At 48.3% G+C, this 13,042-nt stretch overlaps 3 protein-coding genes across 6 annotated transcripts in view; 1 reads left to right on the top strand and 2 right to left on the bottom strand.

The window, feature by feature from the left end:
- LOC118504064 (diacylglycerol lipase-beta-like) overlaps positions 1-10,322 on the top strand; it is a 38,319-nt gene extending 27,997 nt beyond the window's left edge. For all 3 annotated transcript variants that reach the window (XM_036038100.1, XM_036038102.1, XM_036038101.1), the window contains 9 exons: positions 3,293-3,390; positions 3,470-3,682; positions 3,824-3,936; positions 4,662-5,214; positions 5,291-5,414; positions 7,946-8,449; positions 8,523-8,678; positions 8,802-8,914; positions 8,988-10,322. In XM_036038100.1, the coding sequence (XP_035893993.1) occupies positions 3,296-3,390; positions 3,470-3,682; positions 3,824-3,936; positions 4,662-5,214; positions 5,291-5,414; positions 7,946-8,449; positions 8,523-8,678; positions 8,802-8,914; positions 8,988-9,174 (2,058 nt within the window). In that variant the 5' untranslated portion in view covers positions 3,293-3,295 and the 3' untranslated portion in view covers positions 9,175-10,322. The remainder of the gene's footprint in view (positions 1-3,292; positions 3,391-3,469; positions 3,683-3,823; positions 3,937-4,661; positions 5,215-5,290; positions 5,415-7,945; positions 8,450-8,522; positions 8,679-8,801; positions 8,915-8,987) is intronic.
- LOC118504111 lies at positions 5,263-7,893 on the bottom strand. 2 transcript variants are annotated; one of them, XR_004905262.1, is made up of 3 exons: positions 7,693-7,893; positions 5,647-7,624; positions 5,263-5,572 (listed from the first exon to the last, which is right to left on the bottom strand). XR_004905262.1 is itself a non-coding variant. In XM_036038199.1 (2 exons), the coding sequence occupies exons 1-2, from the start codon at positions 5,816-5,818 to the stop codon at positions 5,454-5,456; spliced, it is 291 nt and encodes a 96-aa protein (XP_035894092.1). In that variant the 5' UTR covers positions 5,819-5,994; the 3' UTR covers positions 5,263-5,453. The 2 variants fall into 2 exon arrangements, 1 of the variants encoding a protein (XP_035894092.1); XM_036038199.1 differs by lacking the exon at positions 7,693-7,893 and having other exon boundaries at positions 5,647-5,994.
- Positions 10,323-12,355: 2,033 nt separating the features above from the next.
- LOC118504121 (glycine-rich RNA-binding protein blt801-like) lies at positions 12,356-12,900 on the bottom strand. Its single transcript, XM_036038211.1, has 2 exons — positions 12,743-12,900; positions 12,356-12,686 (listed from the first exon to the last, which is right to left on the bottom strand). Exons 1-2 carry the CDS (start codon positions 12,791-12,793, stop codon positions 12,426-12,428), a joined length of 312 nt encoding a protein of 103 aa, XP_035894104.1. The 5' UTR covers positions 12,794-12,900; the 3' UTR covers positions 12,356-12,425.
- Positions 12,901-13,042: the final 142 nt, after the last annotated feature.

Genomic DNA, 13,042 nt, shown 5'->3' with positions numbered 1-13,042 from the left:
TTAAAAAGGCAAGTAAAGGTTAAGGTAAGCCGTCGGCCAGCCGGCAGCATACATAAACCCATCGAACTTGCATGCCATTTTGATTTTGCATTTCCTCCACCGACCATGGCGTCCCGTGACCTCTCTCCGCCTCCCGCTCCCTCGCCCTCTCCGGATTGTTTATGGCTCTTACACCGACGACGACCTTTCTGACCAACGCCCTTTCAACCATCGGGTAGCGTCTTTAGTTCTTTGCCACGCTTTTTCTGACCGTGACACTTCCTGCTCGCCCGGCAGCGTAAGTGTGCTCCAACCCGGCGTGTGTGAATTACAGCCTCCTCCCCCGGCACATGTGTTCGGGCGGGCTTGAGGTTTAACCGAACTACCGTCAGCGTGGTTCGAGCATCGTTCAAGGACATTTGTTCGCGTTCTGCACAGAAAAAAGTCAGTGCGAACCACCATCAAACACATCATTCCGGCACAACACTCGCGTCGAGAGACAGTCGTAGGATATTTCGTTGTTTTTTTTTTTTGTTTCAAGAGCGAATGATTTATTTTGGTCCCGATTGGCCCGTGTGGGTGAGTGGGTGAGTACTTTGGCTTATTGCATTGCTACGATTGCTTTCATCTTTCATGGTAGCAAGGCACAAGCAGTAAAGTTTGCAGAAAAAGACACCACCTTCGAAGCTAGCCTAGCGAAGTTGAACGAACGACGACAGAGGAAGTCGTTTATCACTGCAAGGAATCTGTGCTTTGATGGGTTGTTCTGTGTGAAGCAGCAAGTTCGTCTCGCGGGGGATGAAATAAAAAGCTCATCGTAACTTGAATCCTTTTCTACTTTTTCAGGTTTGTTTCTCTTTACCAGGGAATTCTTTAATGGGTTAAAATGTTCGAAGATGTGCCAAGATTCTTGATGTTTATATTATTTCAATAACGAGTAACGAGTAACAGTAGAAGATCATTCGGTGGGAACATCTCCATATGTTTTACTGTGAGCTGCTTTAACCGGGCGATAAGGACAGTAACGTTCTACCCAAAGCGAGCTTGATAATAGTTGAAGGGGAGCATGTAGTTAGGTAAAAGGGATCAGAATACACTTAAACTTGTGAATAAAGTAAGACTTTGTGTCGGCAAGTACACGCTCAGACCCAAACTTCGACAACAACATATAATTCAATCTGTAGTTAAACCGTAAAGCAAGGACTCTACAATTTAGATAAAACTCCCTCAAGAACTACATAAGACTCCTACTGTTGGTTATCTCCTATCAAAAGACTTTATCTCGATATATCTCGACTGATGAACCAATTCTGTGAACTTCAATTATAAAAGTCCTCCAGAACATAGCAAAATTCTGATGTCTGGTTTTTACTTCTAGATACTGACCCAGATCTGGAAATCGATGTAAACGATCGTCTAGTTAGGCCATCCGTATGATGATCATCAGACCGCTCTCTTGGCTTGGTGGCTTGTGCGATACTTTACAATATCAGTGGGCTTTAAAGGAAGAAATTGATCAAAAAGATAAAGTTCCTTCCTAAAAGACATCTCTCAGTTTGAGTTGTTCTCTCTCGCCAATCTTCATCCACAAAACTCATGCTTGAGCACTCGCTTTGGAGCATCCCCATACGCTTAGATTGGATTAATTAGAACCTATCTCAACGGAACGATCGATCGCGAGTGTGGCGTGCTAGCGCGGCGGCGTTCTCTCTCTTCCGAAACATTCCGTACCCCCGAACCCCGCCATCGCCGGCCCGGAACGTTGACCGAAGGGCAAAGCGTAACGTTTGCGCCATAAATTCCAATTATGCAACCACGCAAAGGCCTCCCCCAAACGGTTCCACGACACGGGGTGTGGAGGTTTTAATTAAAGCAGTTGAGCCGGGTGTGTTTCTGTGTGCTCGTCTAGAAGTTCGCGGTTTCTGTCTCTAGTGCTCAATGAAGGTGCGGGAGTTTTGTTCTTTATTTTTTTGCACTTTACAAATACGATCTACGATCCGAGATATACAACGGTTCGATTATTAGCGAGCGCATCTTCATGGTGAGATGAGATGAAGTGGGTTTTTTTGTGTTGTTTTTTTTTCCTGTGAGCCTTGGAAATTCACTAGACTTCTAGAACAAACAACGGTTGAGCCTGTGTTGTGGGAGAGTTTGCCGAGTACGGTGGCGGTATGAATATGCAATCGCCGTTTGCGGGTTTATTGGTTTGCCCGCATTTCCCTTTCGGCGATGGATGGCAGTGCTCGGCACTAATTGCAGCAAACATTCTACTGCCTGTTGTGTGACTGCACCCAGCTGAATGCGGGTGCGGTGAAAGACGGCCCTGGGAGATGGTTGTGATTGAAATGTGAAAAGTTCCCGCTAACCCTTGAATGATGCGAGCAAAAGCTTTAGTGTGAAGCGATAAATTGAAAGCTTCAAGCTTTTCTCTGACATTCAGTCATACCTGCCATTTCTAGCTTGCTTATTTGAATGATAACAACTTTGCAAGCACAGTTCGTCGTCATTTTCGTTTATACTAGAAAAATGGGATAAGTTTCTCTGGTGTCCTTTCACCGCAGCTAAATTGCACTGAGGATTGCTCGAATATTTGCTCCGATTTTCTAGCTTCTTAGTTCAGTTTTTGAATTGCTATGGATTTTTATATTATATTATAATTATTTTAAACTAGTTTTCTCTTTCAAAACGTGGTCTTCTACTCGACTCCTTGACAGGTGAAAAACCAAAAGGAATTAAAATCACTTCATGGAATATTCAAGCTTTTCCGTCTATTTTGTGGTACATTATTGATTTTTTGTTTCTAATTGGGTTCATATTTTTTTCTTCATTTTACCGATGAATGATTATATTTTTTATTTGTGTATTCGTTTTTTTTAACATTTTAATGTACTGTTTTAAACACTTTTATTTGCTTGTCTTTAAATTGCTCTGTTTTTTTTTTGTCTGTAGCTAAAGCAATATTTTAACTAATCAAAATTTAGAAAAAAAATCAAAAACTAAATTATCACACAAAAGCTAATGCTAGCTAATTTTCAAACTGATAAAAGATTCAATTTAATAATATAAACAAACGCAAAATTCTCATGCTTCTATTGCTCACATGGCTTGGCACCGAAGGGTTAATTTCATTGGTGCAGCCGCTCGCAAGCAAGCTCATCGACCCACCGGTCACTACGTTGTAAGAATAATCTCGCCACTGCCATCTGTCCAAACAATTGGCGCTACTCATTGCTTCACCTTATTGCCATGATTGAGCAATCAATTTTCTCACCACCCTTGGGTCTTTGTTTTCCCGCCCTTCTACTCTCCCCAGGTCATGCCGGCATTGCGTCTGTTTGGCCGGAAATGGTTAGCCGCCTCGGACGACCTCGTATTTCCGTGCGTGTTCGAAATCTGCTTCCGGATCGTATGGTAAGTCACCGCACCCCCACCCGTGCCGCCCCTGCACCTGCAGGCTGATAACGTTGCAATTTTCCTACCCCATTCCCAGGCTCGGACTGATTTCGTGCGTAACGTCCACCTACTGGAGCGTGACCGAAGAGTGCGGTGAGGATGCGCTCCCGGTCCGGATCTATCTGGTGGGGACGATAGTGTTAATTAGTGTAAATATAGTTCTACTCGTCATCTTAGTCAACCGCAGCGCCCAGGGCAGCATCACCGAGGTGCACAAGCGCCGGCTGGTCGCACCGCTGCTGGTAATAAAGTAAGTAACGGCCACTGCCATCCTGCCACAACAATCGTGTAGTTGTACCGCTCACAAATAATAACCAAAGCGGTTCTGAATAAATAAAACTGTATCAGGCATGAGCTGATAGATTTACAACTTCCCCTTTTTTTTTTGCAGAATACTATTAATAATACCGGAAACGGGCATGAACGTGCTTGGCACCATGTGGGCGTTCTGTGGAACGTTCGAGTGCAAAAGCAACGACAAAGTATCGCGAACTGTGATCGAAGGTAGGTGGTACTTACCGGCGGCTACATTAGCATCGCATTTACATCAACACTTGACACTTGACCTGACTGAATTCCCCCGCTCGCCGGTGGTGTAGCCGGAGGCGCCTGTATGTATGCAATTATTGGTTGTAGAGTCCAAGTCCAAGGTTGTAGCTGTAGCATTCTCTGTCTCAAACACGCCGAGCTTACGTTGGACTTTGCTGCTCTTTGAGCCCTGTACAGGTATAGTACAGGGCGCATGTCCATTGTGCGATAGTTTGCTTAAGCTGCAGAGATTGAATGATCGAGGGCGAGCTTTTCCCCTTGCTGTGCAGTCCAGAGTAACGTTCCTGAGGTTCTACTCCATATTGACAATCGCAGAGTACAACCGTCCCTGAGAATTCGCACTGTTGCATGATCTTTCAAAGCTTCGTCCGATCAATCCTAATTCTAGGATGCCAGGAAGACGATCTGGTTTTTTTAGCATTATTGAAGGTTCTGCCCCATAGTATAGATTTGGCCGATTCCTCCAATCCAAGGACGAGTGTAAGGACACAGTTTAGAAGCCTTATGCCTTCAGATGAATCAACGCCTCATCCCAATATCAAACCATAGGCTAGTTTTGAAGCGATTTAAACTAAAAATTGCATACCATCAGGCGCATAAACTGACGACCCACCTAAACATACCAAAAACGGCTTTTTACACATTTTTGAAAACATTTCTCCCTTCTCTCCCCACGCCAGCAATCGTCCTATTCAACTGGGTAGTGTTTGCGCTGATAATATTCGGCCTGGCCATCGTGTTCGATCCGCTCGGTTCGGCCAAATACAAGAATGGGCGGGACACGAACGACAACGGTCCGACGGAGTCGGCCATCCACCGGAAGGTATCGAAGCTATGGTTCCGCCGGTTCCGGTGGGCCTTCTGCTGCTTGCGGCGCGACGAGTTCGGGCACGAAGCATTCACGCAGGTGGCCAGCCTGCTGAGTGCGCTGTTCCGCGGTACCGATCTCGTCCCATCCGACATCGTGGCCGGCTGTGTGCTGCTGCGCGTACGACAAAAGCGTGAAACGCGCGAAATGCGCCGGATACGCATGCTGAACGACGACGGCCCACGGTACTCGACCGACATAACGCGTGTGTTTGCCACATCGCCCGCCTGGATGACGATCAAGAATGCGCGGCATTTCTTGCGCTTTGCGCTGGCCGCGTACGGGTGGCCGATGGTGTGCTATCTGAACTGCTGCACCGGACCCTACCGGCTGATACCGAAGATGACGTGCTGTGCTTGCTTCCGGTAATATGCCACGAACACGCAGGCAGGTTGGAAGTAACGATGTTAATATTTCTTTTGTATGTTTTTTTTATTGTAGACGAAAACCCCAAATCATCATCGATGACAATTGCTGCCTGTGTCATCTGGCCGGAGTGCGGCACACGTCCCGATTGCGCAGTGAAGATGTGCTACACGCTTCCTTCAAAAATCACGTATTTGAGGTAAGACGATCGACGGCCCCCGAACACGACCTCTTCTCCTTACGACTCTTCGGAGCTTCGATCTACGCCGAGAAATTTGGAGTTTCTGGACTTTAGCACGTCCTGTTGCGTTTTGGCCGGCACTGACTGCATTGGTTCATCTGCCAATGCGATCGATTCTGAAAGTGAAGAAGAAATCGTTGGTTTTATTAAGTCATTTTCGGATCGTACGACAACAGCAGCGCTCGCTTACCACTGCCGCCACTGGGCGGTGGAATCGATTGTAGCTTTCCGTACGTTGCCTCCGGATTTCCTTCCGGATCGTCACACTGCAGCGGTGTGCCGGAGATCACTGCGCCCATCAGCAGCACCATCACCACCACCACCATCGACACCCAACTCCAGTCAACATTGACGAACTTCATGCTCACACGTAGTTGCGTTTGCGGTAATACAGTAATAGACTGTGTCTCCACGCTGACTACCAGGCTTTATACTCCAAGCTCGAAGTTCCGGTAGAATGATAAGCCAGTGGGTTGCGATCGAGACCGGTTTTCCGACCGACGGTTAGTTTATGAGTCGCACGTTGTACTGTAGAGTTGGAGTCGGTGCTTATCAACCACGGAGCAGTTCACCGAGTGACAGGTGTCAGGTGTGTGAAACGCGCGACACTCATTCGGGGGTTCTTCCCAATTTAGATTAGAAATGTTCCTGTTCGCCGGGCGGCTGACAGTTTGGGGCTAATGCGTTTTTTAACGTGCCATTTATTTGGAAGGTCAGGTCGGAAAATGCCTGCGCATAATTGCTTGGAAGCGTGTAGCATCAGAACGTGAACACTGGCGTTAGTGATAGCTACATGAGCAAGAAATGTAGAATTCATTAGCGTTTGTAGGATCTAATAGATTCGATCTGCTCGCCTTACGTTTTATGGACCATCAATAGAGGCTTTCAGCAGTAAATCTGTTGAGCTTCTTAAAGGACTTACTAGATTTTCTACAACTTGAGTTGATCTACGAAAATATTAGAGAAGATGCTGCCTTCGAAGATCACTTGAAATATCAGCAAATAGGCGACATAGGAGGACATTGGAGACCTTCGTTACATGTTGTCTCTTCGCTTGTTTTATGATCTCCAGTAACCTCTTGGCTATATGAGTTAAGGACAGGTCCAACCTAAAGTCTTCACTGAAGTTATCTCCAATTCTCTCAAGTACCAAAGACAAAATGAGTCCAGAATAAAATGATCCCTTTCGTCCGCCATTTCCAGTTAACGATAAGGATTTAAGAATTACGATCCAAGCAGATTCTTCGCTGTCCGTTCAACATCTGAAGGCTACTTGGAAGAATCCATGTCATCCATATCTAGTAATAAGCTGACTTGATCTATTCCTTCCGAGCTTTCGAAGATCGCATTTTTTTAGCAATTTTTCAACCGCTCACAAGCCGCTAACTATTCCACCAAAGCAAAATTTCTCAGAAAAAGATGTTTTGAAGTGTCCTATAGTATTGATCGTCGCTAGCGCTCACAATTTAGCACCAAAACCATAGCGATCTATAGTCAACATTAAGCACGATCATGTAGACAAGTTCTTTCCGCGGTAAAATCTCTACAGAGACGAGCTCTCCGAATCCCCTCCAAAATACTTTTATTCCCCCCGTTCCTTCACTATGTCTCAGCTGCCAACGGCTCAACTGTTTGTGGAGCTAATGCCGGCGGTACAGGCGCTGGAGCTGCAGGTTGTGGTGGTGATGGTGGCGAAGGTGATGGCTGTGCACTTCCACTACCCGGTTTGTTCATAAAATTGTAATGAAAGTACGCTTCATTCTGCTTGCTCACGGTACTCTGATGCCGGCCCATGAAGGAGATCTTTTCCAAAAACGTTACCCAACTAAAGTCTCGCTTAGGGCGCGAATGTGCTGGACGCTGGTGCCGGGACCAACGGCGAATTTCGAACATTGGGCGTTGTGTTTGGTGCGGGGTGGGGGCCAGGTACGCATAACGAAAGCATCGCAACTGACCATCCTCTGCCTTCATCAGCTGCGAGGAGGTTAGGATGCAATCGTAGTAAAAGCATTGAAGGGTCGTAAGCTCCTCGGGATGGAAATTGTTGGTGGCGGTAGGTTCTAGGATGCATACGTTGTAGGTTAGATGATACTCAAGCCCTTCCTTCGTGTGGCGTACGAAGCAAGTGTAGGAATTGTTACTGAAGTGCTTGGAGATCAGCGTAAGACCTAATAATGAGAAGTGAATCGATTTAGTGGAGCACAATAGTTTGATCTTCGAAACGATGTCTACTCACTGTCAGCCTTAATGCAAGATATGGCGCAACAAGCTATAGTTCCGCAGAAGAGAAGCAGTGAATGAGTTCCCATCCTGAGGCTGAGCTGTTGATGCACTGCTGAGCACTTCCAACCTACTCTCGCCTGCTTTTATAGTCAACTGTTTTCCTCGCCGTGTAAATCCAATCAACATTCCCAACATTACAGCGTTGAGTTATAATGTGTCCTCTTCTCTCTCTCTCTCTCTCTCCCCTCCCCCAACCCCACCTCCAGTTACCATTCTGCATAATGGCGGACCACAGCACGAAAAGCATCGTGATCGCTATCCGCGGCAGCCTCTCGATGCGGGACGTGTTCACCGATCTGGTGGCAAACGCGGAACGTTTCGATGCGCCCGGCATGCCACCGGAAACGTCCGCCCACCGCGGCATGGTGGCCGGCGTAGACTGTATGCTGAAGCGGCTGCGCGAGGGCAACATACTGGAGCGCATCTGTGCCACCTACCCGGAGTACACGCTCGTGCTGACCGGCCACAGTCTCGGTGCGGGCGTTTCGATCCTGCTCGCGGCCAAACTGCGCAGCCGCTTTCCGGATCTGCGTGTGTACGCGTTCGCCACGCCGGCCGGACTGTTGAGCCGCGAGGCCGCCCGCTATACGGAGAGTTTCGCGTTCACGATCGGCGTGGGGGATGATTTCGTAATGCGGCTCGGTGTGGATTCGATCGAGAATCTGCGCACGAGCGTCATCGAGACGATACGGGCGTGCAAGCTGCCGAAGGTGAGTTGAGGAACTGGGCGTGGTTCTTGTGGGACTGTCACTATTAATCTTGCTGTTGGGTTTTGGTTTCTAGTGGCGCATCATGCTGAACGGGTTCGGGTACGCACTGTTCGGTGTGCCCTCGAGGGACCTGGAAACGACCTGGCACGATGTGACGGAAATCACGAAGAAGGCTGCCCACAGTCCGCTGCTGTCCGGCGAACGACCGATTCAGACGGTCGCTACCGCGGTAAGAAGATAGACGATAATGGCTCGCGTTAGCTCAAAATTTCGTGTTTGGGGGTTAAGATCTCCCATCAGAGCCTAACAGAGTTGCAACCCTTAGATTATCGATCTGAACATCTCATTACAGGAGGGTGGACTACTGTCGAGCGAAATATCCTTAAGACGGTTTGCGAAGACGCGCCTCTACACCGGTGGCCGCATCCTACACATCGTGCGCCGCAAGAAAACGGAGCTGGAAAAGTATGTATAGCTGCTGTCTAGGCGCGCTACCGTGGCACGGCCGCTTCTAACCGCAAAACGTGCCCGTTTGCAGGAAATCGAACAGCGGCGGCCCGACGTACGAGATGCGGTGGGCAACGGCCGAAGACTTTACCGAGCTGAAGGTGATGCCCCGCATGCTGCTGGACCATCTGCCGGACAACGTGTTCAAGACGCTCACCACCATCCTGGAGGACCAGAAAACGCACAACGGTTCCGTGCTGTCGCTGCAGGAGATATGAACGACGGCCGGCCACCAAAGCCGTGGACCAAAGTAACCAGGCGGAGCGGAAGAAAACGGACACAAGAAGAAAAAACAAACCCAAGTGCCTTATGTGTGAAATTGATCTTGCCTAAAACAATCCGCCGATGGGCGGTTTTGGGGTCTAACGCGCTTGCTCCACTGCGCGTCCCAGTCGCTGTAAGTGTAAGTACTGGACCTGGAGGAGGGGAACAGGAAAAGACAAACCACCCCAATATGTATATGAAACCACCTAAGAGATGATATTACCTTGTCCCGTCCCTATCGCCCCCCATGTCGTCAACCCCACTCTAGCGCTAGTTGACTTTTAAGCCTTTAATGAGACAAAGAGCATTCCCGAGAGCGAGAATAGGCAGCCAAATTAACTCACATTCCTTGTCCCTATTTTAATGTATTATAGTTCCCACTTTGCTGATAGACACTTACATTTCTACACACACACACTAGCAAACACCATATTGATATATAGTGGTTTTTCATTGGTAGCGATAAGCGAAAAGAAAACTAACGTCTCGTGCGACCGTAACCAGACGGGTCTGGTGTGATCTTCCACTTGCAACCTAGCATTCGTTTTTAGTATTAATTTTTGTGCCTGCGAGACAAGAGGGAGGGAGAGAAAAAAAACAGAAACAGACTCGAACGGGGTTCTCCCAGCAAACGGAGACAAGCCCAACACCCCACCGTCGTTTGTGTCTCACGTGTTTTCGGTTGTGATAGAGCAAAGGGCGCGGCAATGTTAGGCGCGGGGTAAAAAAAACACAAAATTGGACAGATTCCTAGAACAAAGCTAACCTCCCCCCCCCCACTGACCGGCGTTTCCCGGGAAGCGCGTGATATTTATTAACTTATACAGTTGACGCGGTTCTTTTTTCCAATTCCCTATTCTTTTACCGCGAGCTGTGTTTGGATAGGCTTTTTTTTACATACGTTAGCAGTTAAGCTTCGCGAAAAGTGTTTCGGAAAAGTGTATGATGGTTTTTATGATTGTTTTAGGGAAAAAAGAATTACCGGTACCGAGAGAGTGAGACCGTCCTCTGTGTGAGTGTAGGTTTTTTTGTTTGTTTGTTCTTCTGTTGTTGTATACACATATATTAAATATTTTCACCGGTGTATATTGGAGGGATTACACACAGGCTCTGGAAGGGTTTTTTGGTGAATCTAACATCCGAAGCGTACAGCTGCAACATGGCGAGACGTGTCGTTCGAGTCGTCCAACATTTTATCTAAGCGCGGTTCAAAGTCAGCGCCGATAGCTAGCAACCGGTTATACTACAGCCTGATTTACAGTCCCAGTATTCCGTATCTTACAAACGCCTCTTAGCCGTCATATGTGTGAAAGAACAATGGAGGACAGTGGCTACAATGATGAGCTGTACGATGATCTCACCATCGGGAAGTGAATCGTCAGACTCCGGTGTGCAGGTCATGTCATGAGAATGGCACCGAACGACACATTGGCATACGACAGCACTAGACCGGGAGGGGTATCGAGAACTGTAACAGCAGTCCAAGACCACAAATAGGTTGTATGGTTTCTGTTAAGTAAGTCCTTTCTTACTTGGCTAAACGACCTCCTATTAGATCATGCCTGCCATTCCTGGCGTAGTTAGTTATCAGGCGCTACAACCGCTTTCCGGTCTTGACCTGCTGCAACAATCCTCGATACCGCTCTCGGTCCAGCGCCGTCGTCTGTCAATCCGTTATCCCGGCCGTTCTGTTCTCCTCTGTCCGTGTGGACGGCCTAAAAGGACTTTACGGGCTGGGTCGTCCGATGTTATTCTCATGACGTGAGACCAGCCCACCGGAGCCTAGTGAGATGATCGTACAGCTTGTTGAACTCGTCATTGTAGCGGCTCCTCCATTGTCCTTCCACACATACACGGGGCAAAAAATCCTTCTGAGCATCTTCCTCTCGAACGCGCGGCTAAGAGGGTTTCGTCAGTTTTGGACAGAGTCCATGTCTCAGAGGTGTATGTTAGTACTAGGACTATAAATGTTCTGTACAGTCCCAGCTTCGTCCGTCGCGACAGGTATTTAGAGTGGAGAAGTTTCCTCAGGCTGTGGTACGACCGGTTGCCAGCCCCAGCACCCGTGCGCGTAACTCAACATCAATGTTGTTGTCGGTGTGCTGACTTTTGACCCCAGATAGGCGAAGTTTTGGACGACTTCGAAAGTGCAGTCACCTATCTGTACATCACCCCTGCGTAAATCAAATCTCCAACCCGAGGTTCTGTGCCGCACGATCGATCCTTTGATAAGCTTCTGGCTACACAGGAGAGCCTCAAACCAATGATGTCTATGTGAGTCAGCGTATGCCAGGATTTGGATTGACTTACAGAAGATGGTCCCGGAAGCTTCCACATCCGAGACACGGATGGCTCTCTCTAGCACCAGGTTGAAAAGGAGACCGGCAAGCCCATCTCCCTGGCGCAGGGCCTTGGTGGTAGCAAAGGGCTCTGAGACTTTTCCATCCACCTTCACCTGGCATGTGATGTTGGCCATTGTCATTCTTACTGTATTGTCATTTCTGGCTTAGTAGACTTTTTAATATCGCATAGTTGGCTAGTCAGTCCGCACTGTGGGACAAGTGTTTGGACCGGCGCCACTGTCGCATCTACCACCGGGCTGCCCCATAAGTAAGTAAGACATCCGAAGGGAGCAGCAAGTTGCCAGGACGTTAGGCAGAGCAGCAGCACCATGTATGGAAGACACCTTTGAAGATCTTCCAAGTTTGGTCCTTAGTAATAAGGTTGCTGCAGAACTCTTCGACATTGTCTTTTCAATCTCAATATTCCAGGATTTCTTTGCGGACACATTAACGCGTTCATCTTGAGTGCTTGGGTTTCCGCTACCATTCTCATGACATGATCAATGCCTAGCTCGGGAGTCTTGTTACTCTATTGCCTATCGACTCCTAATCGTGGCTTCCTCTCACTTGGCATTGTTCCTATCTCAAGAGAGATCTGGAACGACTTCTAGGAGATGTTCCCCAAAGTTCAAGCACATCCCCTCGATGGTAAGGCAAGGACTTCCTTCCAGCTTCACACGTCAAGTCTATACCTTCTGGTTAAGATATCGTTGACTTGGCCAACTTTCATGCTACGCTCCAACACACCAAGAGTTCTTTCCAACAATGTCCAGCCATACACACTTCAATATCATCCATTCAGATGCTATCAAAGAATCACTACATATATTCAGCAAGAGCTCTTAAAGCCTCCGAACTCGGCTTTAATTTTCGCCACTGGCCTGGCCCCCGCTCTGTCCACCACCCTGTCCCGGGTTACCATCCGGAGGTCCACGGCGTCCACCCTTACCGGGGCCACCCTGCCCGCCACCCTGTCCGCCACCACCCTGGGCCGCTCGTCGAATGCGCAATCCTTCCAGCTCGCCCAGCACAGCCTCCAGCGGTTGAATCATCGCCAGTTCGTCCACACCATCAACGCGGGCAAGCTTCTCGTCCGGTTTCTTCTGCTCGGCAGCGACGTAATGCTGCGAAAGTGACGATTAGACACGTTTAAGCTTGGGAGAGGATGAATTCTACTCACCACCAGCAGCACCACCGTCAGCAGAAAACTCGCCACCGTAAGTTTACCCATTTCGCTCGCAAAAAAGGGGACTGTGTTTAATGATATTATAGCGGAATAGGTTTCACTGCGCGGGATCACACCGACCGATAATGCCGACAGCAAGTTGAGAAGTGGTGCTTTTATAGTTCGGTCTACGGATAGCCGATCGATATCGCGCTCACTGTGACAAATGGTTTGCGTCCGGTGGCAGTGTTGGCGGAAATGATGCACCAAAGCGCAGCCTCACTGTTGCATTGAGGCGATAAGCGGTCACGGGCA

The sequence above is a fragment of the Anopheles stephensi genome, chromosome 2 (assembly GCF_013141755.1).
Source record: "Anopheles stephensi strain Indian chromosome 2, UCI_ANSTEP_V1.0, whole genome shotgun sequence".
NCBI lineage: Eukaryota > Metazoa > Arthropoda > Insecta > Diptera > Culicidae > Anopheles > Anopheles stephensi.
This window is presented reverse-complemented; position numbering and strand designations above follow the sequence as displayed.